General features: G+C 44.4%; 1 protein-coding gene across 1 annotated transcript; it reads left to right on the plus strand.

Annotated features, from left to right (window-relative positions):
• The first annotated feature begins 5,019 nt into the window (after positions 1 to 5,019).
• LOC149971528 (uncharacterized) lies at positions 5,020 to 8,393 on the plus strand. Its single transcript, XM_090221528.1, has 4 exons — positions 5,020 to 5,589; positions 5,942 to 6,281; positions 7,501 to 7,695; positions 7,842 to 8,393. The coding sequence occupies exons 1-4, from the start codon at positions 5,186 to 5,188 to the stop codon at positions 8,364 to 8,366; spliced, it is 1,464 nt and encodes a 487-aa protein (XP_090077654.1). The 5' UTR covers positions 5,020 to 5,185; the 3' UTR covers positions 8,367 to 8,393.
• Positions 8,394 to 18,799: the final 10,406 nt, after the last annotated feature.

The raw sequence follows: 18,799 nt of genomic DNA on the forward strand, positions 1-18,799 counted from the left end.
TGCGTGCGTGAGTGAGTGAGTGAGTGAGTGAGTGAGTGAGTGAGTGAGTGAGTGAGTGAGTGAGTGAGTGAGTGAGTGAGTGAGTGAGTGAGTGAGTGAGTGAGTGAGTGAGTGCGTGTGTGCGTGAGTGAGAGAGAGAGAGAATCCCTAAAGTCTTCCGGTTGAGGTGTGCTGTGATTGGCCCCTAGGATGTCTTCTCAAACCCTCGATCCAGCACCCTGAGACAGGGACAGCTAGGGGGACCAGGTGCACCTCTGAGAAGGGGACAGCTAGGGGACCAGGTGCACCCCTGAGACAGGGACGGCTAGGGGACCAGGTGTACCCCTGAGACAGGGGACAGCTAGGGGGACCAGGTGCAAGAGCTATATACAGTTGAAGTCGGAAGTTTCCATACACTTAGGGTGGAGTCATTAAAACTTGTTTTTCAACCAGTCCACAAATTTCTTGTTAACAAACTATAGTTTGGCAAGTCGGTTAGGACATCTACTCTAAGTAATTTTTCCAACAATTGTTTATAGACAGATTATTTCATTTATAATTATAATTCACTGTATCACAATTCCAGTGGGTCAGAAGTTTACATACACTAAGTTGACTGTGCCTTTAAACAGCTTGGAAAATTCCAGAAAATTATGTAATGGCTTTAGAAGCTTCTGATAGGCTAATTGACATCATTTTAGTTAATTGGAGGTGTACCTGTGGATATATTTCGAGGCCTACCTTCAAATACAGTGCATCTTTGCTTGACATCATGGGAAAATCTAAAGAAATCAGCCAAGACCTCAGAAAGAAAAATGTAGACCTCCACAAGTCTGGTTCATCTTTGGGAGCAATTTCAAAATGCCTGAAGGCACCACGTTCATCTGTACAAACAACAGTACACAAGTATAAACACCATGGGACCATGCAGCCGTCATACCGCTCAGGAAGGAGATGCGTTCTGTCTCCTAGAGATGAACGTACTTGGTGCGAAAAGTGCAAATCAATCCCAGAACATCAGCAAAGGAACTTGTGAAGATGCTGAAGGAAACAGGAACAAAAGTATGTATATCCACAGTAAAACGAGTCTAATAACGACATAACCTGAAAGGCCACTCAGCAAGGAAGAAGCCACTGCGCCAAAACCGCCATAAAAAGCCAGACTACGGTTTGCAACTGCACATGGGGACAAAGAGTGTACTTTTTGGAGAAATGTCCTCTGGTCTGATGAAACAAAAATAGAACTGTTTGGCCATATTGACCATCGTTATGTTTGGAGGAAGAAGGGGGAGGCTTGCAAGCCGAAGAACACCATCCCAACCGTGAAGCACGGGGTGGCAGCATCATGTTGTGGGGGTGCTTTGCTGCAGGAGGGACTGGTGCACTTCACAAAATAGATGACATCCTGAGGGAGGGAAATTATGTTGATATATTGAAGCAACATCTCAAGATATCAGTCAGGAAGTTAAAGCTTCGTCGCAAATGGGTCTTCCAAATGGACAATGACCCCAAGCATACTTCCAAAGTTGTGGCAAAATGGCTAAAGGACAACAATGTCAGTGTATTTGGAGTGACCATCACAAAGCCCTGCCCTCAATCCCATAGAACATTTGTGGGCAGAACTGAAATAGAGTGTGTGAGCAAGGACACCTACAAACCTGACTCAGTTACACCAGCTCTGTCAGGAGGAATGGGCCAAAATTCACCCAACTTATTGTGGGAAGCTTGTGGAAGGCTACCCGAAACGTTTGACCCAAGTTAAAACATTTAAAGGCAATGCAACCAAATACTAATTGAGTGTATGTAATCTTCTGACCCACTGGGAATGTGATGAAATAAATAAGCCCTGAAATTAATCATTCTCTCTACTATTATTCTGACATTTCACATTCTTAAAATAAAGTGGTGATCCTAACTGACTTAAGACAGCGAATGTTTACTCGGATTAAATGTCAGAAATGTTTAAATGTATTTGGCTAAAGTGTATGTAAACTTCCAACTGCAATTGTATATATCAGAATTCCACATAAACAATGAACTTATTACAGTTTCAGTCTCAGGGTTAGTGTTGGTGTTAGGGTAATGTCTAGGGTTAAGGTTGGTGTTAGGGTAATGTCTAGGGTTAAGGTTGGTGTTAGGGTAATGTCTAGGGTTAAGGTTGGTGTTAGGGTATTGTCTAGGGTTAAGGTTGGTGTTAGGGTAATGTCTAGGGTTAAGGTTGGTGTTAGGGTAATGTCTAGGGTTAAGGTTGGTGTTAGGGTATTGTCTAGGGTTAAGGTTGGTGTTAGGGTAATGTCTAGGGTTAAGGTTGGTGTTAGGGTATTGTCTAGGGTTAAGGTTGGTGTTAGGGTATTGTCTAGGGTTAAGGTTGGTGTTAGGGTAATGTCTAGGGTTAAGGTTGGTGTTAGGGTAATGTCTAGGGTTAAGGTTGGTGTTAGGGTAATGTCTAGGGTTAAGGTTGGTGTTAGGGTATTGTCTAGGGTTAAGGTTGGTGTTAGGGTAATGTCTAGGGTTAAGGTTGGTGTTAGGGTAATGTCTAGGGTTAAGGTTGGTGTTAGGGTAATGTCTAGGGTTAAGGTTGGTGTTAGGGTAATGTCTAGGGTTAAGGTTGGTGTTAGGGTATTGTCTAGGGTTAATGTTGGTGTTAGGGTCATGTCTAGGGTTAAGGTTGGTGTTAGGGTAATGTCTAGGGTTAAGGTTGGTGTTAGGGTAATGTCTAGGGTTAAGGTTGGTGTTAGGGTATTGTCTAGGGTTAAGGTTGGTGTTAGGGTCATGTCTAGGGTTAAGGTTGGTGTTAGGGTAATGTCTAGGGTTAAGTTTGGTGTTAGGGTATTGTCTAGGGTTAAGGTTGGTGTTAGGGTAATGTCTGGGGTTTGGGTTGACCCGGTGTTTGGACATAAAGCTAGGGTTAGATTTATTCTAGTTATATACAGCTCTGTACATTAGACATTGATATGACATTTGTATCATCAGTACAAACAGTTTTATTGAAGAAAATAAACGTATTCTACGGAAGTTCAAGTAGTTTTGTTATTGGTGTGATTCCCATGAATCCACAATTATATGATAATGATGCAATCAACATGCATGGCTTGTAATATTTTCTTCATACATTCATTTGTCATACTATTTACACTGTTCTGTACCCGAAGTGAGATGTTGATTGGCTGTCAACAACATTCCACTCACTTCTTTTTTTTTTTCACCAACACAATTCTGAACAGTCTAATTACACTGAATGTGCTGCGGGGCGAACTCAGAACACGTTGCAATATTTCAATACATGAACTATAAATTACCATCAACAATACACTAGTAAAACACACGTTGAAGTGTGACAGTGTTCCGGGGTTTGTGTCCCAAATTGCACCCTATTCCCTACATAGTGCACTTCTTTTGACCAGGACCCTATGAATAGGGTGCCATTTTGGACGCAGGGCAGATCCCGGGTTGGCTCATTACGTACAGTCAAAACTAGAGACTCTAACAGGGTTCAGTAGCGCTGTCACAGAGCATGTATTATTAATGAAAACTTCCCTCAACTGAACTGGTGAAGAAACCTGAATCACAGACTGATACTTTTGTTCATTAGGAATCAGTGTCAATAACACCTGAGAGAGAAACGTGTTTAGCTCCTGGTAAATGTATTCCCCCGAAATTCATGATTGATCGCCGCCAATCAACACCTCGCTACAGCTAGAAATGCTGTATTTCCAGACTGCACCCTGGTGTACAAACAGCAGGCCTATACTTTACACATACTGCAGTCTTCTTGAACAGGCTAAGCATATACAAATACAGACAAGACACGCGAGTAAGTACTCACATACCATCTCATCATACACCCTTACATTACTATCAACAGATGACAAACTGCAGGTTAGAATGACAAGTGACACGTCTGTCTCCCCTCTGAGAGAGGGACATGAAGTCTGAGGAGAAAGGGTAGAGAGACTTGTCTTTGCATGCCATCTGTCCCTGACTCCTCGTCTCTGACGCTTGGTCTAATTACTGCTTCTCTCTGGCTAATGCTGCCTCATTAGACAGGGGGAGCATGTGCAATCCACACAACGCGCTGAGAGAATCGGCACTAAGAACGCTAGCTGGAACCATAATGGGGAGACAAAAATCTGTCTGGTGCGAAAGGCAATTCACACTGGCGCCTAAACGCTCATTTTGCTTTTTTCTTCTTACTATGGCGGTCTGAGATTTGATCATTGAGCGTCATCCAACCACAACAGACCAGTGTTCTTCCGGTGTCCTGGCTTGGCAGGGTTCTGCTCCAAGATTAGGACTGGGACAGGAGGGGAGGGGAGGGGAGGGGAGGGGAGGGGAGGGGGGATTTTGTCACACATACAGAGCCTACTACTACTAGAAGATCACACTGACAAAGACACATTTATGAACGGGAGGATTGGAAATGGCATCAGGTATGCAATATTGCAGTGCCTGGCCAGCTGAGGCGTTTATTAACACATAAACACAACCAGTGAACTATTATCAAATCTACTGTAGGTTTCCAAACAATGTGAAACGGGATGGAAGGTTTTCTGCTGTATCCTGTCTGTTATATTCAAATTGCCTTATTATTTATTTCAACAGCTATACCAGCAACTAATTAGTGTATTCGTGTGATGCAGTGTGAGGTTTAAACTTTCTTTTTGTGGCTACACCATTTAGTTAAGAGACAGATGGACATGAAAGTGGTATGACTAATTATTGTTTACAACCTCATTTCTGAAATCATATTTCAATCAGCAGGTGATTTTGAAGTGATGTTTTCAGAGGTTGTTCAAGACAATGTTGTGGCAACTGGTTAACCAGAACTCACAAGACCTGGAGATTGTTATCTATGGATCAAAAAATATATCTGTCTTGGGATGGTGTGTATGAGAACAGAAAGCTATTAATATTCCTATTACTCAATGAACACAGAATATTAAAACTCAGGTAGAACCATGGAGAATCTTCCTTCTTAAGAACATCCATTATGACATCACTAACTCCTGATAATGACTTATAATTATAGTTCCGGAGTCATTCAGCATCGGCTGTTGGGGGAGCCAAACACAGGAATGAAAACAGAACTAAGACTAGACAGAATAATAATAACACAGATTGATTCACAATTTGGAATGATGAGTTATAAGATACTGTATATACAGTAGAGTTCCTGACCCTAACTCTAACCCTCATCCCCTGCAGGATGTCATCAGGTCCCGTGGTGGAGAGTGAGGGGAGTAGAGCACAGGCCAATCTGGCAGTGACTTCAGTGTACAGTGAAGGTCCCCGCTCCCACCTGGCTGTGACTGTGTTGAGGGCCACTGGCCTCAGAGCTAAGACCTTTCATGGGGGCAGCAACCCTTACGCTCTCCTCCAGCTGGGGCAGAGGAGAATCACCACCCCTGTCATCCACGATACCCTGACCCCCCACTGGAACTGTGAGCTCACCTTCCCCCTGCCCTCCTCGGCCCCCTGGGATGCCACCGCCACAGCCCTGACCCTGACCATCCACCACCGACGCTCCCTACTGGCCCTGCCTGATAAGTTCCTGGGTACTGTGAGCTTCAGGCTGGAGGATGTTGTCAAGAAGAAGGACGGAAACAAAGAGTGAGTTAAGAAAAACTGATTTCAACTGATGTAATGTAAATATATACCTTTTATCCAAAGCAATTAACAGTCATGCGTGAATACATTTTTAACATATGGGTGGACCCGGTAATCAAACCCACTATCCTGGCATTGCAAGAGCCATGCTCTACGTACTGACTACAGAGGACCAGTAATATATCAAATGTAATGTACAGGATGTAATGTATATGATGTACCCAATCTGGTGGCCTACTGTATGCTGTAGAGATTATATCTCTATAGCTCATTTACAACATACATTTAAAGCTGTGATCTGTGAACTACTCACAAAAGAAGAGCAAGAACCAAGTGTTGTTGTTTTTTTCTTCAGGTGGTATGTCCTCAATTCTGAGCCGAGGAAGAAGCTAAAGAAGCGTGGACATGTGGAAGTGTCGTTCAGGCTGTACAGAGAGAGTAGCTGCCTTCCATCCCACTCCCAACCTGTCACCCAGACCCATTCCCAACCTTTCACCCAGACCTACTCCCTCTCCCACTCAAAACCCTGCACCATTCTCTCCCACTCTACAAGCCTCTCCCAGCCCTCCAACCTTCCCTCCCACTCCCTCACCCAGCCTCACTCCCAATCCCACTTCCAACCCTCCTCCTCCATCTGCACCAAGAGCCACATCAGCTGGGAGAGTGACACACACTGCTTACCACCTTCTGTTCAGGTCAGTCCTTTAAGACAGGAACATGAAGGCAGTTCTAGAATAGAATAGAATAGAATTGTGTTGGGGGTTGGTGTGTTGAGTAGTGAGTGACTGGCCCTCTCCATTGTGTTGGGGGTTGGTGTGTTGAGTAGTGAGTGACTGGCCCTCTCCATTGTGTTGGGGGTTGGTGTGTTGAGTAGTGAGTGACTGGCCCTCTCCATGGTGTTGGGGGTTGGTGTGTTGAGTAGTGAGTGACTGGCCCTCTCCATTGTGTTGGGGGTTGGTGTGTTGAGTAGTGAGTGACTGGCCCTCTCCATTGTGTTGGGGGTTGGTGTGTTGAGTAGTGAGTGACTGGCCCTCTCCATTGTGTTGGGGGTTGGTGTGTTGAGTAGTGAGTGACTGGCCCTCTCCATTGTGTTGGGGGTTGGTGTGTTGAGTAGTGAGTGACTGGCCCTCTCCATTGTGTTGGGGGTTGGTGTGTTGAGTAGTGAGTGACTGGCCCTCTCCATTGTGTTGGAGGTTGGTGTGTTGAGTAGTGAGTGACTGGCCCTCTCCATTGTGTTGGGGGTTGGTGTGTTGAGTAGTGAGTGACTGGCCCTCTCCATGGTGTTGGGGGTTGGTGTGTTGAGTAGTGAGTGACTGGCCTTCTCCATGGTGTTGGGGGTTGATGTGTTGAGTAGTGAGTGACTGGCCCTCTCCATTGTGTTGGGGTTTGGTGTGTTGAGTAGTGAGTGACTGGCCCTCTCCATTGTATTGGGGGTTGGTGTGTTGAGTAGTGAGTGACTGACCCTCTCCATTGTGTTGGGGGTTGGTGTGTTGAGTAGTGAGTGACTGGCCCTCTCCATTGTGTTGGGGGTTGGTGTGTTGAGTAGTGAGTGACTGGCCCTCTCCATTGTGTTGGGGGTTGGTGTGTTGAGTAGTGAGTGACTGGCCCTCTCCATTGTGTTGGGGGTTGGTGTGTTGAGTAGTGAGTGACTGGCCCTCTCCATTGTGTTGGGGGTTGGTGTGTTGAGTAGTGAGTGACTGGCCCTCTCCATTGTGTTGGGGGTTGGTGTGTTGAGTAGTGAGTGACTGGCCCTCTCCATGGTGTTGGGGGTTGGTGTGTTGAGTACTGTGTCCATTGTGTTGGAGGTTAGCGTGTTGAGTAGTGTGTCCGTTGTGTTGGAGGTTAGTGTGGTGAGTAGTGTGTCCATTGTGTTGGAGGTTAGTGTGTTGAGTACTGTGTCCATTGTGTGTGCAGCCGGTGGTAAAGCACTGGGAGCCAAACCATCCATCTTGTGGAGAGGAGAATTGTGAAGTGCTGGACTCAGATCTACCACCATCTGTACCAGCAGACAGCCCAGACTGCGTCAGCATCACTACAGCTGGTATGATGTCTTTCTATGGTCTTGTCTCTTATTTGTCAGGAAAAAAACGTTTTAGTAAAAATAGATTTGCTTGATCGCTTCCGTAAATGTATAATTTCATATCATTTGATAGCGACATGGAGGGACAGTAGTGGAGTGTGTTTTGCATTAAAGCATTGAGCTCTGATGGGGGACAGAAAACAGAGAGATCACCAGAATTACATCCAGACAATAGACAAGTGGAAAACTCTCTTTCCCACCTTCTCTCTTTCCCTTCCATCTACCCAACCCAGATTACAGCAATAACATCAGACCAGTATCCTATTTCCCTGCATCCATCCTCACCTGTGAGACTGGAGACCTGGAGGAGGGCCAGGAGGCCAGGGAGTGTCTGCTGGACCCAGGACGAGGACACAGCTCCCGTCAGGGTCCTCTGGAGGAGACATCTACAGCAGGGAGCACCATCGGGACACAGACTTCCAGTAAATTCCAAATGTTCCCGTTCCAACATTCCCAATGCCAAGGGAGGGGGAGAAGGGTCTCTTTCAGGTCCTCCTTCCTTTCCAGACTGAGGCATCTCCGCTACAGGTTGGACTCAGGAGAGGCCAACGGGGAGAGGCGGACTCTGAGACTCCCGGTCTGCTCCAGGGTGCTCTCCCGGTCGACCTCCCCACCCTACGACAGGTTCCCCAAGATAGATGTGTCAGAGAGGCCACAGGGTTTCTTGTCACGGCTCTTCCCCTGTCTAGGTAGAGAATGACAATAAAGAAACACAAGCCTGACTGCACAGAATGAATCCTGTTCCTTAAAATACAACACTTCAAATGTACGGTGTCCATTTTAGGAAACAGTCCCACATCCATGAACGTTAAAATAACTCTCTCTTTTCTACCAAACTTCAGTTCTTCTTGTTGTACTTCACAGTTTGTTTGCATCGTTTGTTATACAGAACACTTGTGTTGTTTTGGAAAAGGGGTGGGGGGGGGTGGGGGGGGTGACAGAAGAGAAGCGACAATTTCTCCACACCTGAGGTGGCGAAAATCTCACCTCCAGAGCAGCGCCAGGTGTGACGGTGGGAGAAACAATAGACTGGTTTCATCTCTAAAGCCAATCAGAAGAAAGTTTCAGAAATAGTTAAAAAGTTATATTTCTTTCTACATTATACACCACCCACATCTATGCAGGTGAAGGTTTAGATAGGCAGGTAGAGGTATAGTTTGGTAGTAGAGGTATAGTTAGGTAGTAGAGGTATAGTTGGGTAGTAGAGGTATAGTTTGGTAGTAGAGGTATAGCTAGGTAGTAGAGGTATAGTTAGGTAGCAGAGGTATAGCTAGGTAGTAGAGGTATAGTTAGGTAGTAGAGGTATTGTTAGGTAGTAGAGGTATAGTTAGGTAGTAGAGGTATAGTTAGGTAGTAGAGGTATAGTTAGGTAGTAGAGGTATAGTTAGGTAGTAGAGGTATAGTTTGGTAGTAGAGGTATAGTTAGGTAGTAGAGGTATAGTTTGGCAGTAGAGGTATAGTTAGGTAGTAGAGGTATAGCTAGGTAGTAGAGTTAGGTAGTAGAGGTATAGTTAGGTAGTAGAGGTATAGTTAGGTAGTAGAGGTATAGTTTGGCAGTAGAGGTATAGTTAGGTAGTAGAGGTATAGCTAGGTAGTAGAGTTAGGTAGTAGAGGTATAGTTAGGTAGTAGAGGTATAGTTTGGTAGTAGAGGTATAGTTTGGCAGTAGAGGTATAGCTAGGTAGTAGAGGTATAGCTAGGTAGTAGAGTTAAGTAGTAGAGGTATAGTTAGGTAGTAGAGGTATAGTTAGATAGTAGAGGTATAGTTTGGTAGTAGAGGTATAGTTTGGCAGTAGAGGTATAGTTAGGTAGTAGAGGTATAGCTAGGTAGTAGAGTTAGGTAGTAGAGGTATAGTTAGGTAGTAGAGGTATAGTTAGGTAGTAGAGGTATAGTTAGATAGTAGAGGTATAGTTTGGTAGTAGAGGTATAGTTTGGCAGTAGAGGTATAGCTAGGTAGTAGAGGTATAGCTAGGTAGTAGAGGTATAGTTAGGTAGTTGAGGTATAGTTTGGTAGTAGAGGTATAGTTAGATAGTAGAGGTATAGTTTGGTAGTAGAGGTATAGTTTGGCAGTAGAGGTATAGTTAGGTAGTAGAGGTATAGCTAGGTAGTAGAGTTAGGTAGTAGAGGTATAGTTAGGTAGTAGAGGTATAGTTAGATAGTAGAGGTATAGTTTGGTAGTAGAGGTATAGTTTGGCAGTAGAGGTATAGTTAGGTAGTAGAGGTATAGCTAGGTAGTAGAGTTAGGTAGTAGAGGTATAGTTAGGTAGTAGAGGTATAGTTAGGTAGTAGAGGTATAGTTTGGCAGTAGAGGTATAGTTAGGTAGTAGAGGTATAGCTAGGTAGTAGAGTTAGGTAGTAGAGGTATAGTTAGGTAGTAGAGGTATAGTTTGGTAGTAGAGGTATAGTTTGGCAGTAGAGGTATAGCTAGGTAGTAGAGGTATAGCTAGGTAGTAGAGTTAAGTAGTAGAGGTATAGTTAGGTAGTAGAGGTATAGTTAGATAGTAGAGGTATAGTTTGGTAGTAGAGGTATAGTTTGGCAGTAGAGGTATAGTTAGGTAGTAGAGGTATAGCTAGGTAGTAGAGTTAGGTAGTAGAGGTATAGTTAGGTAGTAGAGGTATAGTTAGGTAGTAGAGGTATAGTTAGATAGTAGAGGTATAGTTTGGTAGTAGAGGTATAGTTTGGCAGTAGAGGTATAGCTAGGTAGTAGAGGTATAGCTAGGTAGTAGAGGTATAGTTAGGTAGTTGAGGTATAGTTTGGTAGTAGAGGTATAGTTAGATAGTAGAGGTATAGTTTGGTAGTAGAGGTATAGTTTGGCAGTAGAGGTATAGTTAGGTAGTAGAGGTATAGCTAGGTAGTAGAGTTAGGTAGTAGAGGTATAGTTAGGTAGTAGAGGTATAGTTAGATAGTAGAGGTATAGTTTGGTAGTAGAGGTATAGTTTGGCAGTAGAGGTATAGTTAGGTAGTAGAGGTATAGCTAGGTAGTAGAGTTAGGTAGTAGAGGTATAGTTTGGCAGTAGAGGTATAGTTAGATAGTAGAGGTATAGTTAGGTAGTAGAGGTATAGTTTGGCAGTAGAGGTATAGCTAGGTAGTAGAGGTATAGTTAGATAGTAGAGGTATAGTTTGGTAGTAGAGGTATAGTTTGGCAGTAGAGGTATAGCTAGGTAGTAGAGGTATAGTTAGGTAGTAGAGGTATAGTTAGGTAGGTAGAGGTATAGCTAGGTAGTAGAAGTCTAGCTAGGTAGGTAGAGGTATAGCTAGGTAGTAGAGGTATATCTAGGTAGTAGAAGTATAGCTAGGTAGTAGAGGTATAGCTAGGTAGTAGAAGTATAGCTAGGTAGGTAGAGGTATAGCTAGGTAGTAGAGGTATATCTAGGTAGTAGAAGTATAGCTAGGTAGTAGAGGTATAGCTAGGTAGTAGAAGTATAGCTAGGTAGGTAGAGGTGTTTATACATACCAATAAGTAGGAATGGAGATAAACATGAACTTTTTGATTGTAGGTTTGTGAAGATGTGTTATTTTCAGAGTGGAGATTGGTGTAATAAGGTATTTAACCACACTGTCTGCTGTGGGGGAGTTACAGTACAACACCCAGGTCCCATACAGACAACAGGAGGCGGATGCAACTTCCTTCCAGACAGACAGGAACTGTATCCCAAATGGCACCCTTTTCCCTTTATGGTACACTACTTTTGACCATGGCCTATCAGGCTGTATAAGCACTAAATAAGGAAAAGGGTGCCATTTGTGTGACTCATCCAGGCTGTGTCCCACAGTCCATGTGGTGTGTGATGCATCTGGAGGTAACAGGACAGCAGAGTGAGGTTGATACCTTTTCACACGTCTGATGAGTGATACAGAATTGAGGAAGTGCAATAATTGATTTGGACGACTGCCACTGTGCATCATGGGAAACAGCTGTTGAGTTGACGATTACACCACCACCACACCTTGTGATGGCATAATACAAACACTATAAATCAGGGACCAATATGCAAATTATATCTGGAAAGTAAATAGCCTCTACATCTTAAACAATAACAATAACAATAACAATAACAATAACAATAACAATAATACTGAAGTGTCACAGGTTCAGTTGCGATTTTATTATGGAAATCTTGTTGGGGCAAACTCAACCAAAATGTTTTTCGATGCATGCCAGCAAAGCCACTACACAACACTAAACAATGCATTAATTGGACTATAATGGTGCCCACAAACTGTTAGGGCCTACGTGAAGCTGTCCCAGCAGCAGAGTCCCAACAGCAGAGTCCCAACATCTTACCACCGCTACACCTGGCTATCAGCAGAGTCCCAACACCTTACCACTGCTACACCTGGCTATCAGCAGAGTCCCAACACCTTACCACTGCTACACCTGTCTATCAGCAGAGTCCCAACACCTTACCACTGCTACACCTGGCTATCAGCAGAGTCCCAACACCTTACCACTGCTACACCTGGCTATCAGCAGAGTCCCAACATCTTACCACTGCTACACCTGGCTATCAGCAGAGTCCCAACATCTTACCACTGCTACACCTGGCTATCAGCAGAGTCCCAACATCTTACCACTGCTACACCTGTCTATCAGCAGAGTCCCAACACCTTACCACTGCTACACCTGTCTATCAGCAGAGTCCCAACACCTTACCACTGCTACACCTGGCTATCAGCAGAGTCCCAACACCTTACCACTGCTACACCTGTCTATCAGCAGAGTCCCAACACCTTACCACTGCTACACCTGGCTATCAGCAGAGTCCCAACACCTTACCACTGCTACACCTGGCTATCAGCAGAGTCCCAACATCTTACCACTGCTACACCTGGCTATCAGCAGAGTCCCAACATCTTACCACTGCTACACCTGGCTATCAGCAGAGTCCCAACATCTTACCACTGCTACACCTGTCTATCAGCAGAGTCCCAACACCTTACCACTGCTACACCTGTCTATCAGCAGAGTCCCAACACCTTACCACTGCTACACCTGGCTATCAGCAGAGTCCCAACACCTTACCACTGCTACACCTGTCTATCAGCAGAGTCCCAACACCTTACCACTGCTACACCTGGCTATCAGCAGAGTCCCAACATCTTACCACTGCTACACCAGGCTATCAGCAGAGTCCCAACATCTTACCACTGCTACACCTGGCTATCAGCAGAGTCCCAACATCTTACCACTGCTACACCTGGCTATCAGCAGAGTCCCAACACCTTACCACTGCTACACCTGTCTATCAGCAGAGTCCCAACATCTTACCACTGCTACACCTGTCTATCAGCAGAGTCCCAACACCTTACCACTGCTACACCTGGCTATCAGCAGAGTCCCAACACCTTACCACTGCTACACCTGTCTATCAGCAGAGTCCCAACATCTTACCACTGCTACACCAGGCTATCAGCAGAGTCCCAACACCTTACCACTGCTACACCTGTCTATCAGCAGAGTCCCAACACCTTACCACTGCTACACCTGTCTATCAGCAGAGTCCCAACATCTTACCACTGCTACACCAGGCTATCAGCAGAGTCCCAACACCTTACCACTGCTACACCTGTCTATCAGCAGAGTCCCAACATCTTACCACTGCTACACCAGGCTATCAGCAGAGTCCCAACATCTTACCACTGCTACACCTGGCTATCAGCAGAGTCCCAACACCTTACCACTGCTACACCTGTCTATCAGCAGAGTCCCAACACCTTACCACTGCTACACCTGTCTATCAGCAGAGTCCCAACATCTTACCACTGCTACACCAGGCTATCAGCAGAGTCCCAACACCTTACCACTGCTACACCTGTCTATCAGCAGAGTCCCAACATCTTACCACTGCTACACCAGGCTATCAGCAGAGTCCCAACATCTTACCACTGCTACACCTGGCTATCAGCAGAGTCCCAACACCTTACCACTGCTACACCTGTCTATCAGCAGAGTCCCAACACCTTACCATTGCTACACCTGTCTATCAGCGGAGCCTTGTCTGGCAGCGAAACAGTTCATTCAGCCTCATTTCCTGTCTTTTATAAATACATACCTGATATGGCTGACTTGCTTAAACTAATGTGGTTTGTACTGACAATTGAGATGTACAAACTATGGCATAAGGGGACAACGAGCGGATAAGAGGCAATCCATAATGTTGATTAAGACATTAATGAGCGAGCGACGACGGACGTAGTCAATATAACTATTTGTTCAGCACTTTTGAAATGTACAGCGACAGAACTCAGAACATGGGCTCTTCTTACAGTATTCTCCCTGTACACCAAGTCAGAACCATAGAATAAATTAATGGGGCATATAAACAGACAATGAAAGCTCTTACAACATTCAATGATAACATTTCTCTAAAACAGGCTATATGCTACACGTGCACCACCAAGTCAGAACAGTAGGCTAAGTTATGAAGGGGAAAAGGATTAAATTAGGGTGATGCACATGGGCTACTAACAGCTTAATACACAACAGACACTTAGTATTACTTTCTTAGCTACAGTATGCATATCTCCCTGGCATGTTACATCATTTATGCAGCAGCATACAAGACATTTTTGAACTCACCTTGTTGTGTTGTGCTCACTTGAACGGGAAGGTGGCACGGCGGTCCATCTTGTTGGCAAATTTTGTCATCAAACTTTGTCATCAAAGTCTGTCATTCTCTGGATTGATGGTGCTCTCAAGACAACTGGGAACTCAGAAAAAAAAAAAGTTGAATCCTGATGACGTTAGTGATCTTCTGAGCGGAGCTCTAGAAAGAGGCCCGAGTTCCCACATCTACACAACATACACTTAGTATTACTTTATTGGATACAATATACCTTCAAGGCTGTTGGAAAAGCATTCCTCATGAAGCTGGTTGAGAGAATGCCAAGAGTGCGCAAATCTGTCACCAAGGCAAAGGGTGACTACTTTAAGGAATCTCAAATATAAAATATATTTTGATTTGATTAACACTTTTTGGGTTTCTGCGTTATTTCATTTCATTTAGATCTCTTCACTATTATTCTACAATGGAGAAAATAGTAAAAAATAAAGAAAGAAAAACCCTGGAATGAGTAGGTGTGTCCAAACTTTTGACTGGTACTGTGTATATATATAATTATATATACACTGCTCAAAAAAATAAAGGGAACACTTAAACAACACAATGTAACTCCAAGTCAATCACACTTCTGTGAAATCAAACATTCATTCAGATCTAAGATGTGTTATTTTAGTGTTCCCTTTATTTTTTTGAGCAGTGTATATATATTAGCTACACATGTGGGGTGGCTCAAACAGGTGGGGGCTCTTCCCCACCCGCCCTGAATGACGGTTTGCCACTGCATAGCTGTGACAGATTTGCATGCCTGGTCATGTGACTTGAGCTGCATGTATTTAAACCCCCCTTTTGTGTTTCTTGGGGGCCACCCACAGGAAGTGAATGAAGTCTGGAGGCATGGTGCAGCACATGTTTTTGACAGAGCAGGTGATGACTTATTTTGGTAAAAACAAATGGCTATTGTATTTGTTTGAGCTGAAGTGAGCTCTTCAGAAACTGAAAAAAATGCCTCTTGGGCTGCATTGCTTCCTGTGTCCCTGTTTCTTTGTATGGTTTGTGTTTCTCTGCTGCCTGCTGCTCAATACCACACCTAGAACCTGTCACCTCAGCTTCACACTGCTCAATACCACACCTAGAACCTGTCACCTCAGCTTCACACTGCTCAATACCACACCTAGAACCTGTCACCTCTGCTTCCTGCTCAAAACCACACCTAGAACCTGTCACCTCTGCTTCCTGATACCTGCTCAATACCACACCTAGAACCTGTCACCCCTGCTTCCTGCTTCCTGCTCAATACCACACCTAGAACCTGTCACCCCTGCTTCCTGCTTCCTGCTCAATACCACACCTATAACCTGTCACCTCTGCTGCCTGCTCAATACCACACCTAGAACCTGTCACCTCTGCTTCCTGCTCAAAACCACACCTAGAACCTGTCATCTCTGCTTCCTGATACCTGCTCAATACCACACCTAGAACCTGTCACCCCTGCTTCCTGCTTCCTGCTCAATACCACACCTAGAACCTGTCACCCCTGCTTCCTGCTTCCTGCTCAATACCACACCTAGAACCTGTCACCCCTGCTTCCTGCTCAATACCACACCTAGAACCTGTCACCTCTGCTGCCTGCTCAATACCACACCTAGAACCTGTCACCTCTGCTTCCTGCTCAAAACCACACCTAGAACCTGTCACCTCTGCTTCCTGCTCAATACCACACCTAGAACCTGTCACCCCTGCTTCCTGCTCAATACCACACCTAGAACCTGTCACCTCTGCTGCCTGCTCAATACCACACCTAGAACCTGTCACCTCTGCTTCCTGCTTCCTGCTCAATACCACACCTAGAACCTGTCACCTCTGCTTCCTGCTCAATACCACACCTAGAACCAGACACATCTGCTTCCTGCTCAATACCACACCTAGAGCCTGTCACCGCTGCTTCCTGCTTCCTGCTCAATACCACACCTAGAACCTGTCACCTTTCCACCTTGTGACGAAAGTAGCACTTTAATACTGTACAATCTATGGAGAAGTAGCTGAGACAACATCATCCTGATCATTAATGCCCCAACCACAGCACGGTGGAAGAGACAATGGAAGCACCTCAACAGCAAAGAGACACTGGCTGTGTCCCAATACCCATAGAATACCACAGTTTGAGTCATAATACCCATAAAAACCTTGAGATCAAACAAGGAAATGGTTGCAATCATTTTTCCACCATACTTTTTTCCTATAGGGGATTTTAGAAACACTTATCAATATATACCGTCACGCCAGGGTAAGCCAACACGAAACACAGCCCTTATTTTAAGTGTCTCTAAAATCCCTTATTGGAAGAAATGAAGGATGGAAAAACAATTGGAACCATTTCCCTGTTTGACCGCTAGGTTTTATGGATGTTATGACACCTCCACTGTGGGGCTCTTTACTTGCATCCTAAATAGTAGGCCTTTTGAGTATTTCGAAAACATAAAGTTTAATAGAATGCGACATTTTGAAAATCGAGAATACTTTTAATGCCGGGATATCATACTCACTTTGGCTTTGACAACAGCTGATCAACTAGACATGGGGGTGAGCTATCGAAATCAATGAATTGTGGGGGAAAAACGCATTCTCAGTATGCAAAAATATATATATTTTTAAATGTCCATGTAAAAATCAATTGTATGGTTTAAGTGACAGGATGTAATACACAATTAGATGCACACTTTTCCCACAATGCTTTGGAAGAGGTAGGATGTAAGTGATTGGCCTTAATTCTCTTCAAGTAGCCAAACAACAAAGCTGTGCTACTTAATTGGGAAGACGCCGACTAGTGAAGCTTTTGCGATGGTATTCAAGTATACAGTAGGCCAAGTCATTTTTTTTCTCATTAAAATGAACACGAGTATCGCATTGTAAAGTCGTGGCCAAAAGTTTTGAGAATGACACAAATATACATTTTCACAAAGTTTGCTGCTTCAGTGTCTTTAGATATTTTTGTTAGATGTTACTACGGAATACTGAATGAAGTATAATTACAAGCATTTCCTACGTGTCAAAGGCTTTTATTGACAATTACATGAAGTTGATGCAAAGAGTCAATATTTGCAGTGTTGACCCTTCTTTTTCAAGACCTCTGCAATCCGCCCTGGCATGCTGTCAATTAACTCCTGGGCCATATCCTGACTGATGGCAGCCAATTCTTGCATAATCAATGCTTGGAGTTTGTCAGAATTTGTGGGTTTTTGTTTGTCCACCCGCCTCTTGAGGATTGATCACAAGTTCTCAATGGGATTAAGGTCTGGGGAGTTTCCTGGCCATGGACCCACAATATTGATGTTTTGTTCCCAAAGCCACTTAGTTATCACTTTGCCTTATGGAAAGTTGCTCCATCAAGCTGGAAAAGGCATTGTTCGTCACCAAACTGTTCCTGGATGGTTGGGAGAAGTTGCTCTCGGAGGATGTGTTGGTATCATTCTTTATTCATGGCTGTGTTCTTAGGCAAAATTGTGAGTGAGCCCACTGCCTTGGCATAGAAGCAACCCCACACATGAATGGTCTCAGGAAGCTTTACTGTTGCCACGACACAGGACTGATGGTAGCGCTCACCTTGTCTTCTCTGGACAAGCTTTTTTTCGAATGCCCCAAACAATCGGAAAGGGGATTCATCAGAGAAAATTACTTTACCCCAGTCCTCAGCAGTCCAATCCCTGTACCTTTTGCAGAATATCAGTCTATCCCTAATGTTTTTCCTGAAGAGGAGGGGCTTCTTTGCTGCCCTTCTTGACACCAGGACATCCTCCAAAAGTCTTCGCCTCACTGTGCGTGCAGATGCACTCACACCCACCTGCTGCTATTCCTGAGCAAGCTCTGTACTGGTGGTGCCCCAATCCCACAGCTGAATCAACTTTAGGAGAAGGTCCTGGTGCTTGCTGGACTTTCTTGGGCGCCTTGAAGCCTTCTTCACAACAATTGAACCGCTCTCCTTGAAGTTCTTGATGATCCGATAAATGGTTGATTTAGGTGCAATCTTACTGCCAGCAATATCCTTGCCTGTGAAGTCCTTTTTGTGCAAAGCAATGATAACAGCACGTGTTTCCGTGCAGGTAACCATGGTTGACAGAGGAATAACAATGATTCCAAGCACCACCCTCCTTTTGAAGCTTCCAGTCTGTTATTCAAACTCAATCAGCATGACAGAGTGATCTCCAGCCTTGTCTAAGTCAACACTCACACCTGTGTTAACGAGAGAATCACTGACATGATGTTAGCTGGTCCTTTTGTGGCAGGGCTGAAATGCAGTGGAAATGTTTTTTGGGGATTCAGTTCATTTGCATGGCAAAGAGAGACTTTGCAATTAATTGCAATTCATCTGATCACTCTTCCTAACATTCTGGAGTATATGCAAATTGCCATCATACAAACTGAGGCAGCAGACTTTGTGAAAATTAATATTTGTGTCATTCTCAAAACTTTTGGCCATGACTGTAGGATACATCTTTGAAAACAAGTATTTTTGGGGGGAGGGGGATTTCTGTTCTCATTGAAAAGTGTTTCCTGTTCTCTTGGCCTTTG

Source organism: Oncorhynchus mykiss, chromosome 25, assembly GCF_057628025.1.
Source record: "Oncorhynchus mykiss isolate SJ-2025 chromosome 25, ASM5762802v1, whole genome shotgun sequence".
In the NCBI taxonomy this organism is placed as follows: Eukaryota; Metazoa; Chordata; class Actinopteri; order Salmoniformes; family Salmonidae; genus Oncorhynchus; species Oncorhynchus mykiss.

Bases quoted from the DNA above. Each gene is read 5' to 3' on its own strand.
- LOC149971528 (XM_090221528.1), top strand. From the start codon at position 5,186: ATGTCATCAGGTCCCGTGGTGGAGAGTGAGGGGAGTAGAGCACAGGCC. The intron at 6,282-7,500 runs GTCAGTCCTTTA...TTGTGTGTGCAG, and splicing joins GCTTACCACCTTCTGTTCAG to CCGGTGGTAAAGCACTGGGA. The intron at 7,696-7,841 runs GCTTGATCGCTT...TCCAGACAATAG, and splicing joins GTTTTAGTAAAAATAGATTT to ACAAGTGGAAAACTCTCTTT.